The following is a 23,069-nucleotide window of genomic DNA, read 5'->3' as shown; positions in this document are numbered from 1 at the left end:
TCAGGAAAAGGTGGAAAATGCTGCAAAAAACCAACAATCACAAATGAAAACTTTTAAAATAGATAAATGCACATACCTCTATTTAATTGAAAACATTTTCAATATTAATTTAATTATTCAGCAGCATGTGCTTTTTTTTTAAAGTCTGGTGCTTTAAACAGTTTCAGTTTTTACTAAATTAACAGACTCTTCTACAAATGCCACGGTTTATTATTATCATTGTTTTTTTTGTCACACTTTCGTCAATTAACTTCAGATCTCAGTTTAATATTTTTATCTGGGTTGAACTGTGGCATGAAAGGAAAATACCTCCAAACTCTCACACGCCTATAAATGTCGGTACAACAGCAGGTGCACCTGATAGTATTTGTTTCAGTCTCTGTTTCAGAGGAAAATCATCAAAAATCTTTCCTTATGATAAATGTCACTTTGGCAAATATTTCATGACATGCCATTTCTTGCAAAAACCTTTTAAAAAAGATCAACATGAGAAACAAGATTCTCAAATCAAGATTTCCCAAAGCACAACACATAATAGAAATATATCAAATAGAATTTAACATCAGAAATTATATTTTTGAAGTTATTTTGTGTTTGCTGTATTAAACTACATTTCTGTCACATTAACAATCTTCAGGGAAAAGAAAACGTTGCCTTGTTACAGTATGAATAAAGACATGATTGTAAGAATGGACAAGCCAAAGTTTGCCAAGTGTGAAACTCCCCAACATCCTCATTCAAAAAAACCCAACCAAACAAGTCAAGTATTTCTGTTTTTTTTTTTTTTTTCTTCCATTCAAGTTTTTTAAAGATTGATTCATCAATGTCATTGTCTGAGTATGACAGGAGGCGGCTCTATGTTGAGCTCTTGTCGGAGGTCCTCGATACTCTGATCCCAGCGTCGCTCATAGAAGATGCTGAGGATGCAGCGGGACCGCCGGCCGTTCTGCAAAGCCCAGGGACCCAGAGAGCTGAACAGAGACTGTAAACGGCTGTAAGGAAGGACAAAGAAGGAAGAACGATATAAAGATAACAAAACAATGAACTGATTGTTTAATTCCATGTAAAAAGGTCACAGTCCAGTTCTTCAATGATATACTACAGGGAAGTTCTATGGTTACAAATGAGGAAGGATGAATGATTAACAGGTGAGGAAACCGTTTACAAGCCTTGGTTTATCAGAACCACCGCAACAGGTTACAGGAGGATTGATTTAAAAAGACTCCTACATAGCTTTCACAATGGGGTTCAGGTGTTTTAGTTTGTATTGAAAAAAATCTGTTGTAACAGAGAAGATAGACATACGTAGAGAATTAAAATGATATACACAAATAATGAACCCAATATGGGTTTGTCTAAAAGTCAAAATTGAGGACATAAAACAGGCTTAAAACAGCTGCAATGATTAGCTGAGCAATCAATCAGAACATGGAGATATCCTTGGCGGCTTTCATAATAAATGTTTTACCCAAATAGAAAAAACCTTCAAACATCCAGTTCAGAAGACAGGAGAAGAGCAATGTGTCTAGACCTTCACCTGATGAAGATCACCTTGAGCTGCTTTAGACAGAACATCAGCTCAAGGGAAACGCAGTTTAGGCGACTAATCACTTTTAGTCTAGGAAAGTTCATGCTACTTGTAACATAAAAGTTTGTGAATTCAAAGAAAGTGCCTGCATTTGTTATGTTTTATTAAGGATTATTTTTAGGGAACTAACAATGAGGGCAGTAAGCCCTTAGTAAGGACAAAGTGACCAGGATCACTGTGTTCCTCTGACAAGACATGCAAGAGGAGGACAGTAAGATGTACTGCCGCAGGATGTTGATTCATTAGTAAGAAATAACGTGTAAAAACAGAAAAACCCCAACTTGCCCCAGATAAAGTCTGTGTCAAGTCAGGCAGGACAATGTGGGCGGTTCGTGTTCACACATGCAGCGCACCAAAAATGTCAGGATATTTCCAGGAGTTTGATGCATGTGTGAAAACACCTTAAGAAACTCCACCTGCAGAGCCTCCTGCTCGTCCCACTGCTCTGTCTAGTACTCAGCTGGATCTTAAATGTTGTACCTTGCATTGAGCCGAAGGGGCCCTAACACGGCTCCAAGAGCGCACATGGGGAGTCCAGTCTGGGCAGCTTCGAACCACTTCACTGCCACTTCACCTGGAAACACAAAGGAAGGACGGAAAACAGACAGAGATATTACAAAGTGATTGTCTATGTTTTGACAGTTTTAAGAAGTCAAGAGAAGTGAAAACTGTGGGATAAAAAACTTGGGAAAACTCTTGAGACTCGGGTCTCACGTGTCTTAACGACTCAGTAAATTCATAATATTATACGTCGAGATAATTATAGCTCTCTGTTTGCTTCGCCCTCAGTGAGTGGCATCGCCTTCCTGCTGTAGGTAAAGTAACATCTTTCATGTGTTACATTTATACTGCTCCAGTTGATTTGTATTAAACAAATCTGTCATTTTAAAACGTTATTGAAATAAGTAAGTAACAGTTTGACTTCATGGATTCAGCAGGTTTTGTTATAATAAAAAGCTCTCAGTCTCCCTCCTTACATTGATAACAAATGGATCTTACAGGTAGTAATGTCAAACATAATCATTGGGCAACAAACAGGATTTTGACTGATTTAGAAAGACGTAACGTTGAAACTTCTGCACATGAAACAGAACAGAATGTGCTTTGATTATTATTCCTATGAGAAATTGAAACAGCTTGAATTGCAGCTTCCTCAATCTCGAGGGGACAAAAAGAAAAAACAAAGAGTTTGTTGTCGAAAACCTGCCAGTGAGCATGTTAGCTTTACACAGGCTACCAGAACACTCATCACTAACGTTTATGTTTACTTTAGAAAATGAATAAATAACACATGGCGCACTAAAAAATTAATTTTCAGTGTGCAGCGGATTATTTATTCTTCTAATTGAATATTCCTGCTACAGAGCATCACCTGGGTTGTCTGTGCATGGGGAATCCTGTTGGTCGTGTTTTAGTTTCTCTAACATGAATAAAGAAAATAATAAAAAAAAAACAAGACAAAACTGTGAAATGAAAGACACGAAAATCTAAACAACAAGAAAACTAAGAGACAAACACAACAGCTATCAGCTCTTTTCAGACTGCTTTTTTTCTCTGCCACAGCAGCATGTTCGTGTCCCAGTCTGTGAATTCATATGCGACTGGGCACGTCACAGGGGGAGCTCCACATAGACACACAGTCACATGTGCACGCACGCACGCTGGCTCAGCTGATCCTGTCTCGCCTCTGTCACTACGCTCGAATACGGTACAGGGCTGGGATCCCTTTGTATGGGACATGTAAGAAGAGGCAAGAGGGAGGAGAAGTAATTCTAGCTAAAGAAAAAGAAAAACTATTTAGAAAATAGGATCAAATATAGATTTTTTCCCCAGCTGACATCTGGGGAAGACATTTTTGAAATGACCTCAACAAGGTTATGTTTTCAATGAACTGGAAAACTCCCAGGGACACATTTAGATATCACTGATTTCATTCAGGACATGTGATTACTTAAATCTAATCTGAGAAGCCTTTCTTTCCCAGAAAGGGTGAAACTTGACTCACCCAGCATGTTAGTGGGCATGCCCAGTAAAGTATGCAGCAGATCATGGACCTCTCTGTATCTCTGCATGACGTAGGCCAGTTCTTCATTGTCCACAAACTTCACATCAGCCCTGGAGTCAGGGGTCACATGCTGACAGAGAGGGAAAGTGAAAACAGAAACTTGAAGGGAGGGACTTCCAAGGACATGTGTTTGTTTATCTGTCTGACAAAAGGTCACAACAAGTTGGAAATACATCAGCAGAGACTCACATTGTCCTCCAGAAAACGTAGGTACTCTCTTCCGAAAGAGCCGTCAGGCAAGGACGCCATAGAGTTTAGATCCAGAGTAGAGAGCCTGATCCTCGGCCTTTCTCTGCAACAAACATTCAAAACAACAATTCAGACAAAATCCTATTTGTTTTACAGTTGAGTAAACGTTGCTTAAAAAGCTCCCCAATCAAGAAAAATGACCGAATAACTTTGGGATGACTCACGTTAGGACAGTGTATCCTTCAGGATCGTTTCTCATCCTGTCTCGGAGCTTCATCAACGCTAGGTGTCCGGTCGTCTCCCCGAGCACGGCGACCATGTCTGTACAGAGTTTCATCACATCGATAAACTAATAGAAACACCTGCAGTCTAACAAAAGATTACCAAAACATGACGTTCATTATCCACTGATAGTTTTTAAATATCTTCAGCTTGTCTTCGGACTTCAATGATGCTAGATTTAAAGGGGCACTCCACCCTTTTTTAAATATGAATATGAGTTTACTCGTCCTACCCGACAGCCTGAGTCTATAAAAACTGCTGGCTCGTCACTTTTGTGGCTTTGGGAGTTTTAACTTTCTTTTCTTTTATTCAGGAGATATAACAAAAGCAATTTGCATTGCCAACATCTTTTGTAGTGGTGATTTCTGAAAACATTTTTTTAACAGATAGCCTCTGCTATAAAATCTGGTGAGGAGTTTATATGGTGGCCTGGGAGGGCCAACTGCAAAAAAATGCACAATGATTAACAGGTGAGGCTTTATTATGTAATGTCTGTTTAGTGATTGTGTTTTTTAAAGGAAGTACCAGTGCAAGAAAAAACAGTACTTCTGGGGATAAACTGATACTAAAGACTAATTTCCCATTTTCACCCAAGCTTCAGAAAATTAACAGGTTCAGGGACTTCTCTTCAAGGAACTAAAAAAGTTCAGTGACTTCTCTACAAGGAACTAAAAAGGTTCAGTGACTTCTCTTCAAGGAACTAAAAAAGTTCAGTGACTTCTCTACAAGGAACTAAAAAGGTTCAGTGACTTCTCTTCAAGGAACTAAAAAGGTTCAGGGACTTCTCTTCAAGGAACTAAAAAGGTTCAGGGACTTCTCTTCAAGGAACTAACAGGTTCAGGGACTTCTGGGGAGCTTCGGTTGAAACAGGGCTGAACAGTAAGACAATCCCCTAAAACACCTGTGGCTTCTCAAATGAATATCACATTACAGGTGTTTGCCCTCTTTCTCGACAAAACGTTTAGGCATTGTAATCTTTCTCTTTCTGTTCTCAGAACATTTTTAGTAACGGTGATGTCGAGAGAACAAAGGCCTGAGAATGAGTTTCTCTTCCTGAAAGCCTCTACAGGTAAAGTCCCTGTAGGTAACATTTGACCGAGAGTGAACAACAGACCTAGTTCACGTCATCTGAGTATGACGGAGAGAAAGACGTTCTAGTTCAAATCTCTTACTGGTGACTCCGGTTAAATCGTACGTGTCATAAGGATGACAAGATTGATCACGCTCGTAAGTAGCAGCATGCCCCATGATACCTCAAAGTCTGTCATCTTTATCTATCATTCTTTAGGAATGAATGGATGAATTGACAAATAAATATACATTGATGAGTGTATGAACGATGTAATATCAAACTCATTTTAAAATAAGACAAAAGTATCGTGTCTGATAAGAAGTAAGTAAAATGTATATCTCCCGACAGCATCTCACTTTTCTTTTACGAGTTCATAAATTACTCCCAAAAATGCTCACATTTACTTACAACTGCTGCACAAACAAGTATCCCGTTTATTAATCGCCTATAATAATTCTTTACCAAAAAAACTCAACCTGTTGGTGGAACACTATTCATATAAGAGACATAACCTTACTTGAATCAGCCCAAAGATGACACTGAATTAATTTCAATTTATGAACACAAATAAACTTTGACTGACAAAAGGGATGTTGGGGGAAAAAAAGGGTTCGATATAATGTGAAAAGCATAAACCCATTTATATTCAAAAGCTGAAATCAGGATTTAAGAGCGAGTCTTTATTACTGTAATTATAAACGCGTTTACTTCCGTTCTTGAATCTCACCCTTCTCCCCTTGGCCTTTAATGTACTCTTAACATCTCAGGAGGGTTTGGGTTTTAGGATTTGTCCGCAAACTTTCGAGCCTAGGTTCGAAATTCTGAGCTGTGTAAGAAAATGATTTGTGGAGAATCACTTTACAAACCAACTCAACGGTCCAGGTCTCGAAAAAGAAGACATTTTGTGTTGTTGACCTTAAAGTTTTTTCCTGGACCACATTTTTATGATTCTCATCACAAGGTTGATTTTATCATCTTGCTTGTTTTAGCTTCAGTCACATTGTGTAGGCCTTCTTTAGGAAGATCAATCGGCTATATGCTCAAACGCCGATGAGAATGTGTTTCTTTTTTTATTTGAAGAATAGATATAGAAGAACAGATGTACAAGCAATTATTATCAAAGAGGTAGATTGTAATTTCTTCCAGGCACAAACATTATTAAAGACTGTCTTCAACAACAAGTTAGATTTATTTTAAGTTATTTCCAGCGACTGGAACATCAGGGGATTTTTATTTCCCAACCATGAGGAGAGCTGGCTCAGAAAGTTATTTTTACAGTAGATCTTGGAGGAGTGTGGCGTGCACTTATGACCTTGTTTGGATGGCAGAGACACAGAACAGAAATTCAGAGAAGTCAGTGTGACATGCAGACAAAGGTTCCCCAGCTGCAAACCATGTCGTGGTATTGTGTTATGATGTCTTGTCAAAATGCAACATAGGATGGCCTTCTTTTTTGTTCCAAATAATGCTCATACGTTTAAGTCTTACCGTGTCTGTAGGGATTTTGGAGTGCAGCCACACCTGACCCAACAGCCAGCAGGGCTTTCTGGATTGGCGTGGTGTGGATATGTCCTGGGTACATCCCATCATAGCAGCCATCTGTTAACTCTGTGTCGTTATTATTGTGCAGCCGGCGTGAACACCCTGCAGAGCCAAAGTGGAGCAAAGTAAGTCATTTCCACAACATTCAATAACGAGGATGATATTCACGATCACCCTTGCATGAAAACTATCCATTAACAGTGGCGCATGTTAAAGCCAAAACCTGTGACATGATGGAGAAACCCGGATGAGACTCACACAGTAATGCTACTCAGCTCGGCTAGCTCGAGGAAAAGCATTCCTGGAAAGATTTTATTTCCCAAATGGCCTTGAAAAGGATAATCCCATTACTTTTCTGAATGCAACATCTAATAGAAGCTAACTAAGCTATGGACTGTGAATGGAGTTGATACCTTCTCTGCTGGCAAGTACAGTAGGTGTCAACATGCACACATTTCAACCCTAAAATAGTTCACCACATTTTGCCAATTTATTTAAAAAAACAAGCGGGTTGCTTGTCGCGAGTTCAAACGACGTGCACCCCCCCGTATTTAAACCCATACCTCTGGAGATCAAACCCCAATGTCGCTGGTTCAACCTCTGGACAGGTCTGCCAACGTTCACCCACATTTTAAACGTTACTGCACATGCGCGTGTCGTTGCCGCAGTGCTCGGTATCAACTCCGGCGCAGTACCGGGGAGAGGTTGAGGGGGGCGGGGTCGGATTTGCGGTTACATATGAACATTCCGGACTGCCTTACTCTGAAAACTAAGCGCTTTTTAAAAAAATTGACGAAATAGTAAACACAGCGAAAGGTTGATTCGCCCTTCCCATACAAGAGCATTTCCCTTGTTGAACTATCAAGACTGCAAGGTTAGTTTGTTTAGGGTTTTTTTACGACAATAGTTTAGCAGTTAGTTAACTATGTTATACACTTAACTCGATAGAAATAGGTTCATTAAACACGGCCAAACGTAGCTTTCACTAGCTACCTTAAGTTGCTAGAAAGCTTCAACGTTTACAATAAAACAAAAGTAGAAGTTAATTGTCTTCTTGTATTATTTTATTGTATTTGTTTCAGCCTTTTAAAGCAGAAAACATGACCGTTGCAGACTTCGTCAGCCGAGTTGCTGCGTTCAATGGTGTCGGAAACATCGGAAAAACGAGTTTCCGAGTTGTACAACGCGCATGAACGCCTGCTCACGTCGGAACAACAACTCGAAAAAAAACTTGGCTACCCGACTGATGTTTCCCAACAAAATATGTTTTGTCAATTCTAACATACTTTTTTTATTTATTGGCGAATTGCACAACAAATTTCTGCTCAAAGATTACTTTTCTTCTACGTTGCATCAATGTTGTTGTTTTTTCTTGTTGTTGTGAGGCTACATTAATTCAGACTTACTGAGCTGAAGATCTCGATCAGCACAAGAGCCCAGTCAAGTTTGTCTTTGGTTTATAGATGAATTGTAGTGAGTGTACAGTCAATGTTTAGTCATCGCTTGCTGACGTATGCGTGTGCACGCCCTGTGACACTACTATGAATACTCGGGGTTGGGTTGTGCACAAGTACAAGAAGATCGCAGTTTTTGCAAACCTGGTGAGTAAATATTCAAGTTTGGTTAGTGCACAAGTGTCGCAGAGAGGCTGAAGGTCTAAAAGAACTCTTTGGTTCGAACTAGACTATCTCACTGAGGAAGAAAATGGCGAACATGCTGCAGAGGAAGTATTTCTTACTTCAGATAGCAGCTGCTAGTTTTAAACAGCGGATACGAATAGATACTGAGAAACTAAAAGATATTTAGGTTCTTTTTAATTTGTTTTGAAAGTGAATGCAGCTATTGGTATTATTTCTTTACAAAAAAAACAACAAGTTTGTATCTTGAGGTGTAGATGACTGTGATGGTACATGTTCTAACATTGTTCATGTTACTTGTATTCTTGTTTCTGACTTTTATAACCACATTGACAGACCACTCTGCTCTGTAAGGAAGAAAATCTGCACTTGTTTTTGTATTGCCTGGTTTAATTGTTTGATTGTTTTCTCTTGGTTATTAATTGCGACCCTTTAAAGGTTTCTATGGAAACAAGCTCAACAACAGTACAGAGCCTTTGGCCTTTTGCTCATTGTTTGCTGGAGGCTCAGGGGAACAGGTTTGGGCTTGTTTAGTCCTTGTTCATTAGAAGTGTTGGTACTAGTGATAGTAGTCATTGCGAAATGACTACTATTAGTCTTTGTCTCTACAGTTATGACATTGTTGTTCACCTGCTGGGTGTCATAGTAGTTTGCTGATGTGTCAGATAAGGTTTCGGGGAATATATGAGTAAAGGATGTTGTGAAATGATTGATAAGAAACTTTGGGCTTCTTCCAAGAAATGAATGGTGAAAACTTTCCAGCCTTAAACAGTTTTTTGTTCTTTATGCTGAATGTAAAAAAAAAACCCACATCTACATTTGCATACTGGTTATTCTCAGTATTAGTTATAGTTCTAGAAAACTAAATGTATGAAAGGAAGTATTGCATATTCACATACTCTCAATAAAATAAGACTGATGTTAAAAAAAAATGGGGGAAAATTATTTTAAATAAAAAACCGTGAATGTATGATAGATATTCTTTTATATTACACAAGCACATAAAATTATTGAGAATTATAAACGATAACAAAACAGCCATGAAAGTGAAGAGATTGCTCATAATAAACAATAGTTTGTTGTATAATGTTTATATTGGAAACAACATTTACAACATTGTAATATATCTGATATCATTCTTATAGTCTGGATTTAATTTACTAAAATATCTAACTTTTAATAAAGTGAAATAGAAATAATAAATATTAAGCTTTGAGAAGATACCTTGAAGTATGACTGTTGCTTGCAGTATATTATTTGTAGTTTGAATGCCTACTATTGTTGTTAGCAAAGGCTGCTAATGCAATGCCCGTCATATGTTCACTGTAATTAAAGTCTTGTGATAAGCATGAGATGCTTTTTAGTATCATGAGCTTTTCATTTGAATTCTATGCAGAACAACAAAGGTATGAGTGAGATGTAGTGGACGTCCTTTGGTTTTGATGTTATGAATTTTAAAAACGGAAACCTAAAAGTTGACAGAATGAACCTTGTTTTATAACGTTTTAATTTTTACAGCTGCGTATAATCCAATTTCTTTCGGGAAAGTTTGAGCAGAGTTCCTGTTATCTCATAAAGCGCTTAAGTTAATTAAAGATCCAGTAAATAAAGAGGATCCAGACATTTTCCCCTGCAAAAAGTCCCTAAAAAGTTCAAACCCATAATAACCCATAATGAGTTAACCTGCATTTACAGGCATTGTTCAATACTACAGGATGTTGCTCGCAACTAATTTCCCTGCAGGTGACATCGAAATTTAATTCCAGACTTGAGTAAAGGTCAGAGAACAATCAGCATTTAGCACAATTTATTTACCAAGGCCAACAGCTTTCCAAACCATATTGTGTGTGCAGTCTATGTAATTGTTTTTTTTTAACAGCTGATCTCATTCTTCAATTAAAGAGAAGATAGCTATTTTAAACGCCGCTGCACAACGGGCAAACAATGCTAACTGAAGCTACAGCTCCCACTTGTGTCGGGTTGCTGCGCTACAGCTTAGAAGGAACAATTAACAGGCAATACGAAAAAAATAAAGATTGAATCATTGTTTAAAAATATTTAAGTAACTCCGATGTTGTCTTGCAGTTTAGTTTAGTCGACCAATAATACACACACATTGTTTTCCAATACTGTTGACGTTTATAGATCCGGCTTTAGCTTGTTCAGGATAAGTAGTGTGTTTTAATAAAACAGTACCTTGTTTTCCATCTATAGATATAAGTGTAAACAAATGGACTGGAGTTGTGAGGATTTTTCTTTTGAGACATACAACTTGGTCTTACTTTATCAGTGGAGACGCTCATAGGTATTTGGCTTTCTGTATACAGTATCTGTATAAAGTTCAAACAAGATAAACTGCATATCATCATTCTTGTTATCCTATCAGAGACAAGAAAACAGATTACTAAAATTACCTAGTCATGTAATGACACGCAAAGCTGGAATGTGTTTATGTTCTTTCTTGGAGTCACTTGCTTAAACTTAAAGTTCAAATATTTTTCTCCTGTTCAACCAGTTCAAATTAGTCTTTTACCCCCCAGTCCATGTCTGTACTTTCTCTCGTTGTAAATCCACTTTGATCCTGTGTTTTATCATGCCTATAAACTCCTCTATTACAACCTTGCTCAGGACAGGCTGTTTCTGTGTCTGTAGCTTTAAATATGTTAAAGTTAAAGAGTGAGCAGCGAAGAGCTCACAAGCTAGGGGTCTGTGCTTCACAACGATCACCGTACTGTAGGTAATAGGAGGGCAAACTCCAGAAAGTCATAAGAAACTGAACAAAAAGAGCGACACAGCTGCACAGAAACCGCACATTGTTGAGGTTACCGAACTCAATATTGTCCGGGAAAACAGCTTCAACATTTTTTTCTCTCTCTGTGAGCGACTTTCAAAAACCAGGCGTGATTGTAAAGGAAACTCGCTGCTGCCGTTGCGGTAGGTGGTGTGTACAACCTGCATCTGTGCTTGGAGTGCAGCATCCGGGCAAATCTTCACCACAGTAGGAACCACAGTCACACCACAACACGTGCATTCTGTTCTACTTTGTGTATTTTGCGCATAGCACCAAGTGAACACCAGATGGAGCCACAAGCGAGATGTATCCTCATTGTGCAACTCTCAAAGTAAAACGCGTAAATGCAATTGTGGGAAAATTACGCACTAAGCCGTTGGACTTTCATGACTATCGACTGGTGTGTCTTTGAGCAAAAATGCTGAAAGATCGGAAGTTTGAAAGTCTTTAACGCACATGGTGGTAGTTGTAATCCAAAATAGAAAAAATTCACAGTGATTTGTCAAAAATGTCTCGGTGAAAACACAGTTCGTTATTACAGATATTTTAGCGAAGTTTGCCTGACCACCAGCTTTTCGCTCAGTGTCAGTCTGCCATGTTTATCAAGAAAGTGTCACTCATCACAGAAACCTGTCAGCAGAATGTCTTCTTCTGCAAGATCTGTATCTTTTATCACTTGATGCACGTTGTCGATGAAATTCTGAAGATTGTGTGCACTTCTCAGAGGGGTTCCGTAGACGAGGCATGTTTTTTGTACAGCTGATTTTCACGCAGCTTTCATCTAAGTCTCTTGAACAGTTTTCCATAATATGCAAATGCATTCAAAGCAGTGTCATATTTGCATCCACCCCAAATAATTTCCCTGTGAAATGTAAAACGTCTTTTCGGCCCCTAAAGAGGTTCAATTCAGTGTTTCTTTAACATGCTGTCAGCAAACTTGTACCTGATACAACCTAACCTCAAAAAACACAGAACTATCCCTTTAGTCAGCCTCATATTCTCATCTCACACCTTCTTGCTTCAGAGCTTGTAAACCACTTATTTTGTACTTTCAGTCGCTGTGCAACATGTGCTGACACATGCGATAGGTAAAACCCTGCTGCGTCAGATGCAACTTGAAACATCCTGACGAAAGTGCTTTCTATTTTATTGCTTAGGTGCTTTCCTTTTAGATGGTTTATTCGGCGGCTAACAGCTGTTTTGTGTGTTATTCATTCACAGGATATAGCAACAGATTGATGGAGAAAAATGGCTCGAATGTCGTTGGATTGTTCCATCTCTTTGCCAGGGATCCCCCTCAGCGTGCTGTCTGTGCCAATGGAGAATAAATACAAATGTCAGCAGTGTCTCCAGGTCCTGAGGAAGCCCGTCCAGGCTCAGTGCGGACACCGCTTTTGTGTACACTGCTTCAAGCAGCTCACCAGGTACACTGGAGGTCCTCAGACCACCTACAGTCGTGTGAAAATACCTTTACCCCCCCCCCACCCCCACCCCCACCTTAATGCTTACCCTGCTTAACTGGACATGCTTCAGTTCAGCACACCATGTGTTCTTGTCCCTGCTCGCCTCTGGAGTTTTCTTGCACCCAAGATCAGTAACTCTTTGCACACTCATCCTCACGTGACTGGACTCTTTTACTTGAGTCAGAGACTCACAAGGATTGGGCCCTGCTGACTCATTCTAAGGTGTCCATCATTTCCTTTTCCTTGTCTTTTGTCTTTTTGCTAACTCACTGTTTGTTTGTTCTTTCATACATTGCTGTATCACCTTATGTTTAATTATACCATTTAGTATAATTAAACATAGGTATCAATTAAGGCACTTCAATTATTTTATACTATGGTACAGGCGATGACTCTTAGCTCAGTAGCTGCAGGGTGTTAACTCATTCCTGACAATTGGGTCACTTCTGGTTGCTTCATGGGCTCGTTCCAATCTACACGCTGAGTCAAAGCATCACACTAAAATGGAGAGGGAAATGGTGGGACAAAGTGTTTCTGTTGCTCATCCTGTTAGAGGTAATAACTGAGGAGTGATGGGAGAGGATGTTATAACAAAAGAGCTGGCGAGACAGAACAGCGCTGTGTGCATGTGTGTTTCCGTGCAGTAACAATGAACGCAGTGTTTCAGATTTAGTGTTTAAGTACAAAGTGTCTAATGACAGCAGAACTGTTCAGGAATTACAATCTAAAAAGTCACATTTAATCAACTTTTCATCTTGCTAGCAGAGCTTTAGCTTTCTCGAGGTGTAACCCCCTCCTGTCGTTGTACCAGATACTCACGGTTTGAAGGAGTTCAATGATTCTTGTGTTAGTGTTCATGTTTCTTCTTCCTGTTTCTCGTCTTCTCAGCGGTAGAAGAAGAACCTTTTTTTAACTCGTCCCCCAGAGTAGGTACCATGGCGGTGCAAATGCGGACAGAAAAAAAGTTCCCATGATGTGTAGTTCTCTGGGAACTCCTAATAGAGTGTGCCCGTCTAAAAAAAGGTCCCAGAACTGTTTGGTCTGAAAACACCTAATGGTTCCATTGCAGTAGAATTGAAGGGATGGGAAAAAATAGTTTCGGGTTTTTTTTTTTTTTAAATCTCCAGACATTACCAGAAACATCGTTATGTCATGAAAACAGATTTTTTTTTTCTTTTTCCAAGACTTTTCAATTAAGAGAAACTCATTGTCCGTACATTTCTGATAATGGACACTTCATCAGGCTTTATTCTGGACACAAACACAATGCTAAAACCTTCAACGAGCAAATGTATTAAACTTCAGCTAACATTTACTTTGGTCGCATTTTGCTCTGATTCACATCTAAACGCTTAAAAAAAACATGAACGCCTTTTTATGTGAAACTTTTACTCCATCCTTCAGACATGTAAACTGTTTTTGATTTCATGGTACCTGTTTAAAGAGTAATGCTACTACCCCCCCACATGACGTTCTTTCTGTTTGACTCATTTATGTGTTGATTGTGTTGACTCAGCCTTTCAATTCATTTATCTCATGAATTGCAGCTTTTATCCCGCTTTTCTTTTTCATGCTAAATAATGTTTTGTCAAATTGTCCGGTTCTCTGTGTTGGTCAGCAGGAAATGGTTGCTGACTTTAAGCATCAATCAAGTGTTTTTTTTTTTTTAAATTCAAAAAATCACAAGGCTGTTTTGTTTATCAGTTCTGGGCCAAAACCATGTGAGGCATGTCGCCAAGAGGAAATATATGAGGAACCTATGTCCATACTTAATAGTAATGAGGTAAGTTTGGAAGTATTCAGAAAGCATTTCCTTGTAATCTGTCTACCATCCATACTCTCAGAGCAACACGTATGACCACAGTGTGTGGGGATTTTCCTTCACCACAACAAAGGAACTAGTCATGTCTGCTTGCTGCTCATGTCTGTTTTGTTCGCCCACCAGGCATTTCCAGACAATGCAGCAGGAAGAGAGATAGCAAGTCTGCCTGCCAGGTGTTTGAACCAGGGCTGCGATTGGACGGGCTCAATTAAAGAGTATGAGGTAAGGTATCAAGTTCTGTTTCCTTTGTGTCATCGCTGGGGGTGGGGGTGGGGGGGGGGGGTGGTGTCCTTTCAATTTCTCTGTCTGCTTCATTTTAAATTTATCACACCCAAATCTATGAGTCAGTGCCCCTTATTTTTATTATTATTATTTTTAGACCCTATTTTTAGACCCTAAATACCTGGAGAGTATATCATCACATACTCTACATTCCCACGTGCATGTTTCACTCCTTTCAAGGCTTCAGCTCACATAATGGCTGACCTGTGTGCTCCGATTGCAGTCAGTGTTTAAGCGTCAAAGAATCAGGAAGTGAAACTAAACGCAGCCTGGAAAGTCCCTGCGTTACCCAGCACACAACGACAGTGGGAAAGTACCAGCATTTAGAAAGCTGTTTGACTGCTTGACTGCTTTAGGGTTAGCTGGGCGGTACATTTTTGAGGTTGAGTAATGAGGGGAGCTGTTTGAAAGAAAACAAAAAAGGCTGAATTTACATTAGTTGTTTGGATATAAAACAGTGATAAATGGTTGAGAGACTGCGCATTAATGGCATCAGGAAAAAGGACAATAAAAAGGAGCACTTTTAATTGTTGTGTTTGAAATTTGCACATCTGAGCACGAGGCAAAACAGCTAATTATTAAAAAGTCAACTTGATGCAAATATAGTGTAAAGAACATACGTCCTCTTGTGAGTTAACTGACCCGTACTTTATACCTCTATGTCGGTCAGTCTGCAAAAATGCTGTAAAAACACTGACAGGAAATATCAGAATGAGAACACAGAGCCTATTTGCTAATCATAGTTCTCACTCACCTTAAGTTACTAAGCAAGTCGCTTCTTGTTATCAAACGTGCTTACTGTGCACGGCCAGGATAAACAAGTCTTATTCGCATTTATTTAAGGACTGAGTAAGTATTTGCCGTGCTGTTTGTATGAACGTTTGCTTCTGTCTCTGGAATATTTGTGCTAAATGATCCAGGCTGCTGTAAGCTAACTGTCAACAACTAAAGCTTAATTCGTACAAAGCTGGAAAAACCAACTAACCAGGGTGTCAGAGTGGCGTGGTAATGACGGGGATTAAAGCAGAAAGCTGTTAAAGATAATTCAAGGGAGCAGTGGAAAAACAGGCCAGCCCTACCTTTGGTTCCTGCTCTGTGACTCCAGCGTGCTGTTGATAGTCATGGTTGGAGAGATGACAACTGGCCCTCCTTAACTACACCCCTATTTGGCTCTGCCCTTTATTTAAAAAAAAACACGTTTCCCTGGGTTTTTGTTCAGTAAAATTTAATAACAATTTACAACTAACGTCTCCGTTGGCTGTTTTGTTTAATTACAAATATTTCAAAGATGTGTAGTTTTTTTTTTAATTCTCTCTTTGACACAATTGCTCAAATGTTTCTGTCTCTTTACTCTTTGGTATATCTTTTGTTTTCCAACAGTCTTATTGGTATATGTTTAATTTTTCACCTAAGAATATTATTTATTGATTGAGATCTGTATTTGCATAGTTGCACAATGTTGTTTTGTAAAAGGGTAATTAAAACAGGGCGGTTTGTTTTCCCGCATTTCATCTGTCAGTGCAACATAAACCACGTCTGCATTCTTGTGAAGGTGTGTCTGTCAGTTATTATTTTATGATCAACAAAGGCGCGTCTTCTTTGTATAAGGCAAAGATCAGGACATACTGTCTCTCTTGCATAAGACATTTATATTATTAACTATGTACACAGCAGGGCAGTAACCATAAACCTCAACCATCTTTCCTTTCTGATAAAAAATCACATGCTGAATACTTTGCACATGCATGACAGGGACAAAAAGTAAGAGTGTGGTGCTAACAACAAATCTTTCCTCCATCTTTAGACTCAGCATGAAGGTCACTGTGAATTTGAGAAGGTGCTGTGCGAGGCCTGCAAAACCTTAGTCCCCCGTTCCGAGAAAGACAGACACAACGAGCGAGAGTGTGAAGCCAGAACGCTCAACTGCAAATACTGCAAAATGACCTTCAACTTTAAAGACATCAAGGTGAGAAACCCACATGAGCTCGTTGGAAAAAGCAGAGTTGCTTGTTGCGTTGTTATTGATGGACCTGGAGTAATATTGTCATTTCTTTTCATGCTGTTTTTTTAAAGGCCCATGATGAGATCTGTGTGAAGTTTCCCTTACAATGCAAAGACTGTGGCAAGAAGAAGATCCCCCGAGAAAAGGTTTGATCTATTCCTTAATTCACCCTTTAATATTCCTCATCAATTACTGTGAGGTTTTAAGTCATTAACAACTGTAAAGCTTGTTATTTTGTCACTGGAGAAAGTCTTGAAATAATTCCTGATTAAACTGTATGCAGTGTTGGGGCCCTAAGCAGAATTCACTGTGTTCTTCTTATTAGCTCTAAGTTTCTTTCTGAATGAACCCGGAGTACTTTCACTTTCCTCTTTGAAGCTGGTCCAATAATCTAAAAGCTGACTGTTTTGTCACTTTTACTTTCAGTTCAATGACCACATCAAGTCCTGTGCCAAATCAAAGAGTGCCTGTCCATTCAATGAAGTGGGCTGTAAATCTGTGGTAGGTACATCCATCATTTGTTGTCATTGAGGATTTTTTTTCTTTTGGAGGGAGACGACAAAAAATATTCAAGGAATCTTCAACGAGGTTCCCGACACAGACATGAAAGCATTACTCACTGATCACACACTGTGCAAAGGTTACTCACACAAAGAAAAGGGTGCTGTGCACGACGGAGCCGATCGTTTCTCTGTAGTCAGTGCTCGTGTTTCCACTTCACCTGCCGCGGTCGGTCTCCTGCGTGTGCTCAAGGCGCTGCCCTGCTTGCTCTGATCTGCTCCGAAGATGCACCGAGTCTTTTTTTTCGTCGAGCCCGCTGCAAGCATGCGTCAAGCTGAACAGAGCAGATCGACCTGGACAGGAAGTGAGACACGGGAACGCACAGAGCCTCCGATGGTCAATTTTTAAAAATAAAACACAATGTAAAGATCCTGTATCCCATCACTTTATCAACATTTCATCAGAACAGGCACCAACAGCAAATCGACCTCGAAACGATAAAGTAAACTGTTTGCACGTTGTTCTCTTTATTCCCGCGCCATCTTGTAGTTCTCCTGAGATCTTGTGACGCTGTGAGTCGAGCTGCTCATGGCTGCGTTCACGCTCCAGAAATGGACCCAGTGGGGTCGGGCGCATTCGATCAGACGAAGAAAAACCGCATCGCTGTTGGATCGCTGCGCACATGGATCCGTGGAAACCGCCAGTGAGTGTTGTGAACTAAGTCAGTAGCACGACATGGCACACCATGATTACATTTTTGCAAAGGGGAAACGAAGAAGTAGATTTGTAATGGATGCGTGTGGACAGCCAGTGTCGGAGCGTATCCGATGCGACGCGATATCTAAAGCTCTCGTGCTGTTCGGGTATTATACAGTGTGTGTGTGTGTGTGTGTTTATTTATACTCCCATGAATAATTCAACTGGATTCTTTTTTTTTTTTTACACAATTGAAAGCAGGTACTTGAAACTGACTGATACCGAGCAGTCTGTTTCTTTTCATTATTAAAGTTGTGGCTAAAAATCTTCTCTTGTGTTTTTCAGATCGAGAATGGGAAGCTCGGCGATCATGAGCACAGCAGCACCATGGAACACCTGCGTCTGCTGCTGTCGATGGTGCTGGCCATGGGTCAGACACGGGTTGACCCCGGTCAAGGGGAGTGGCAGGAGGACTCTGGTCTGGGCCTGTACAGGTCTCCTGAGGAGGGAGTCGCTATGGGCACCGGAGCTGCAGCCTCTGTGCAGCCTTTTGATTTAGATAAAAAGGTAAGTCTCAACTGAATGAACTCGTTTCTTGCTCACTTATGTTTCACGGTTTTGAATCAGAATCTGAATGTACTTGTTTCTGCGTTTGTTTTTGCAGGTGAACGCTTTAGAAAACATCGTTTGTGTACTGAACCGAGAGGTGGAGCGCAGTTCGGTCACCGTGGCGGCGCTGTCACATCAACACCGTTTAGATCAGGAAACGATTGAGAACCTGTCCAACAGAGTGAATCAGCTGGAGCGGGCGGTCCAGATGAGAGACTTACAGCTGTCTGAAAGAGAGCAGATGGTGCGAGAACTCCAGTTCTGCACCTACGACGGGATATTTGTCTGGAAAATCTCTGACTTTGCACGCCGCAGACAGGAAGCTGTGCTTGGCAGGGCACCTGCAATGTTCTCTCCAGGTGAGATGGCATATGTAATCGTCACCCATCATGCATTTCATACATCCTCTTTGCACATGGCTTATGTCCATAAAAACACAGAGACATTACAGACCAGATAATGAAAAAATAAATGGATCACACTTGTATCAGCAAACCAAAAACAAACAAAAATCATGTAAACAAGTAAATAATCAGATGAAATAAAGAACAATTTTTCTGAATATTATTTAGGGAAACGGTCTTGAGCATCTTCTCCTTAATTATGTGTTGTTTGATTTTTACTCTTGGCATGAAGTTGAGAGTCATTTCTCAACTTCCTTGCTGTTCTTCAGGAAGTGTTTGTTTGAGTCATTGTTTTCACGTGACTCTTATTTTTAGACTCTGCTTACATCCTGGATTCTTCTTTCCCCACAGCGTTTTACTCAAGCAAATACGGATACAAAATGTGCCTGCGGTTGTATTTGAACGGCGACGGGACGGGCCGATCAACTCACCTCTCCTTGTTCTTCGTCGTCATGAGGGGAAAGTGCGACGCCCTGCTCAAATGGCCGTTCAGTCAAAAGGTAGGGCGACTCTTCAAACAAATCTTTCCATTAATCTGAATACGGATTAAGAAGCATATAATCGACCATTTCCCCCCTTCTTCCCCAAGGTGACTCTGATGCTCTTGGATCAGAACAACAGGGAGCACATCATCGACGCGTTCCGCCCCGATGTCACCTCCACGTCCTTCCAGCGGCCGATCAGTGAGATGAACATCGCTAGCGGCTGCCCGCTCTTCTGCCCGCTGGCTAAACTGGCGGGCAAAAGCGCGTACCTGAGAGATGATACAATCTTCATTAAAGCCATCGTAGACCTGACAGGCTTGTAATGTGTGTACTGTGGAAGCTACACCAAAACATGTTAAAGGAAAAGATCACTTATAAGAAATATATATGAAGTATTATTACATGATATCACATATGGTAAATTATATAACATCATATGTTAAGAATGTCGTCCAGATGTTCGTGGGAGTGTCACATAACATTGGGAGTAAAATAACAAACATGGTTGTGGCTGTGCATTCTTTGTGCATCAATATTTAGTGGATAAATGTATCTATTTTTTAGCAGCTGATGTACTGATGCACAGACCTCACCATGTCAACACCCTGCTTCATGTTACTTTAATCATTCCTGTTGTGTAAATGTCTTCCTTATCGGACTTTAGGAAGCACCTAGGTCTTTATCTTTTAACGCAGCTGCCAGCAGGAGAAGAGGGACATGCTTTAGATAAAACGAGGTAAAGAGCTGCAGAGTTTAATATCCCTCTCACTGCAATCCTCCTAATGTGACACTCTCTGTAAACACATGAAATATTATAACATATAAATATACATTATATAAATACGGTGGCTGGGAAGTGCAAAGCAAAATCACAGAGTGTGAAACATTTTTACAAAATGTGAGACAAATTTACATTCTGAAAAACATTTTGATATTTTATAAAACAAAATTACAAAAACCAAAACACTTTTTTGACCAAAGACAAAACACATTTACAAGATGAGAAACACTTTTACAAGCGCTGGCAGACAAGCGCTACAAGACTTTTAACACATTTACAAACGACAGAATCTTGACAGAAAGGGAATGTACCAAATCCCAGAAGTGACCCGGAAGAATAATAAATTGGTTTTGTAATTTTGTTACTTAAAATGTTGTTCAAAATGTAAATTTGTCTCGAAGCTTTGTAAGTGTTTGTGTTTTGCACTTCCCAGCCATCATACATAAATATTATAACATGCAACCAAACGCGAGCTCTCATACAGCGGTTAAAGTTTGCTCTTAGAGAATACATGTAAACAGTATAGTTTCATAAAGCTCTTTAAAAGATGTTTAGGTCAAAATATATCTCATAGTACCTCGACTGTAAACACTGTGAAGAGAGGCATGCATCATTGTGTTGTATCATCGCAGACACAGATGCATTTCTTCTGAATAAAACAACACTTAACACTGTTTGAATAAGGAGCCTTTAGATGTGTGCTGACAGCAGGCTCTGTTTAACCTTTGACCTCTAGCTCTTATGATCACCTCTTCACCTCAACGTAATACATACTATTACATGAACTAGGATTTATTCCTAATCTTTAGACAACTTTTTCCATTAACATTATTATACTACTACTTTTGTGCTCTAACTATATCAAAATTTCCTTTCAACCTGGTGTTAGTTTTTTCATTATACATTTTATATACGGTATATATATGTATGTATGTATATACTGTACATACAAACAGGTAGGTGTACTATATTAATTGCGGTGGTTTGTAAAGATTCTGGGAGCATGAATTAGAATACTCTTATGCCTGAACTCGTAATACAAATAAAGATTTGCACTATGCTATTGACTTGTATATTTGTTGTTGCTTTCATTGTTTTGTTTTTTCAGCGACTTTGAAACTACATAGGAACAAATTATATGATGTTCATGAGGGAATACGCCTACTACTTTTAAATAGGGCTGGGTTGTCTTAAAGCTCCTGTGAGGGACTTTAGGCAGTGTTGTTTCTGATTCCCCCCTGTGGACAAAGTGGTGCATCTTCTTCCTTTGTTGACTTTGTCCTGTCCTGTTTTTTTTTGTTTGTTTGCTTTTTTCCCCCGGATATCTTTTAACAGTCAAATCAAAAGTTTGACTCAGGGCTGCACGGTGGTGCAGTGTTTGTTTCCTGGTTGGAATCCTCCATCGGACACAAGCTTAATGCGCGAAGTTTGCATCTTCTGCTGAGTTTGCATCTTCTGCTGTGCATGCGAGTTCTCCGACTTCCTCCCACAGTCAAAAGTGATGCCTTTTAGGTCAATTAGTGACTCTGAAACTTCCCGAGAGTGTGCCTGTGAACCTTTGTCTCTACAGTGTAAGTCAGCTCAGAGTTGCCCGCCTCTCGCTTCAACTCCATCCCTCACACAACCCCAAACAGGAAAAGTGTTCAGTACACATACAATAACTGACATTTACATTAACAGATAATCTCACCCTGCTGATATGTATCAAGGATGTTCTCAGCGTGCGAGATGAAAATGTCTGAACTTCCCCCTGTGGGAAGTCTTTATCGTGGTTTTTGTTCGCAATGTTTTCCGCTTCATTTTAAGCCTGGGTGTCAAACAGCCCATCAACCACTAGCAACACGCCAACACAAAATAATCATCACAACCACACGTGAAAAAAACTGAGCAGAACTGCTGGTTGACCTATTTATGTGTATGTTTGTTTGTGCTGCTGGTCTCACATATGTGGTCATAATGTATGAAGCCTTTTTTTTAAATCACAAGTGGAACATCTCTGTTTTTCCAAACTCATAACTCTAGTTTTGAAAATCTATTCTGTTATTCTGGCGATTTAAAGAACTGGACATGAAGATTTCAGAATTTAACTTTAACTTAAGATCATTGAAAATTAATTTAGATAGATAGATAGATAGATACTTTATTGATCTCGAGGGAAATTCAAGCTCCAAATTCAATTTGGTGGATTCTGCATCATACTGGGGTCTCTGCGTATCCTCTCCAAAATCGAGTCTTACACAAGATGGTGTCAGGTGCACAGTTTAACAGGTCATAAAAATTAGTACATTGTTGTTCTTTCTGTAGCTGTACGTCTGCACATATAATTAATTATAGCATTTTTCCCACCAAATGTTGCTTCATTTACTGCGGCCAATTTAACCCCTGAAAAAAATACACAAAGCCGCCAACATTTTCTGCAAACACAAACTGAAATAGAACCTAAAGCAATGACACAAAAGAAAAAAGAGATCATTCAGGTTTCATGTGAGCAGCTCTGTCAAACTGTCAAACAGCTGACTGCTTGATGATAATCAGGTTTCACTGGAAAACCAGGTGAAACCCTGATCTAAAACCAGATCATTTACACCATTTAAACATCCGAGGATACCAAACGGATGAACTTAGTTTCTGTGGTTGGAGTTGAAGTTTAGAAGTTTCATTTTGAGCATGCTACCACACCTGTGTTAGCATTTACAGCCACACTGGCATGGCTCCAGACAGTTTGAAGTGCTTTTAAAACAGGAACAGTCTTTTGGAGGTAAATCAACTTCTTAAAGTTGTAGTTGTTAGTTCAGACATTTTCACTTTCATTTCCTGTGTGTATATCCCCCACCCCCTAGATTAGCCCCATATAGACT

General features: G+C 39.6%; 3 protein-coding genes across 5 annotated transcripts in view; 2 read left to right on the top strand and 1 right to left on the bottom strand.

Annotated features, from left to right (window-relative positions):
• The window catches only part of bspry (B-box and SPRY domain containing), a 60,223-nt gene that overhangs the window by 7,708 nt on the left and 29,446 nt on the right, over positions 1-23,069 (top strand). The window lies entirely within an intron of this gene.
• On the bottom strand, positions 196-7,385 carry coq4 (coenzyme Q4 homolog). Its single transcript, XM_079364131.1, has 7 exons — positions 7,302-7,385; positions 6,685-6,840; positions 4,067-4,163; positions 3,843-3,945; positions 3,594-3,723; positions 2,069-2,162; positions 196-992 (listed from the first exon to the last, which is right to left on the bottom strand). The coding sequence occupies exons 1-7, from the start codon at positions 7,366-7,368 to the stop codon at positions 827-829; spliced, it is 813 nt and encodes a 270-aa protein (XP_079220257.1). The 5' UTR covers positions 7,369-7,385; the 3' UTR covers positions 196-826.
• On the top strand, positions 7,522-21,282 carry traf2b (Tnf receptor-associated factor 2b). 3 transcript variants are annotated; one of them, XM_079364128.1, is made up of 11 exons: positions 7,522-7,612; positions 12,388-12,590; positions 14,334-14,412; positions 14,575-14,673; positions 16,538-16,699; positions 16,807-16,881; positions 17,162-17,236; positions 18,278-18,499; positions 18,597-18,900; positions 19,297-19,445; positions 19,535-21,282. In XM_079364128.1, exons 2-11 carry the CDS (start codon positions 12,415-12,417, stop codon positions 19,751-19,753), a joined length of 1,560 nt encoding a protein of 519 aa, XP_079220254.1. In that variant the 5' UTR covers positions 7,522-7,612; positions 12,388-12,414; the 3' UTR covers positions 19,754-21,282. The 3 variants fall into 3 exon arrangements, with proteins under 3 accessions (XP_079220254.1, XP_079220255.1, XP_079220256.1); XM_079364129.1 differs by lacking the exon at positions 7,522-7,612 and adding an exon at positions 8,243-8,339; XM_079364130.1 differs by lacking the exons at positions 7,522-7,612; positions 12,388-12,590 and adding an exon at positions 12,630-12,851.

Source organism: Symphodus melops (assembly GCF_947650265.1).
Source record: "Symphodus melops genome assembly, chromosome: 16".
Lineage (NCBI taxonomy): Eukaryota > Metazoa > Chordata > Actinopteri > Labriformes > Labridae > Symphodus > Symphodus melops.
This window is presented reverse-complemented; position numbering and strand designations above follow the sequence as displayed.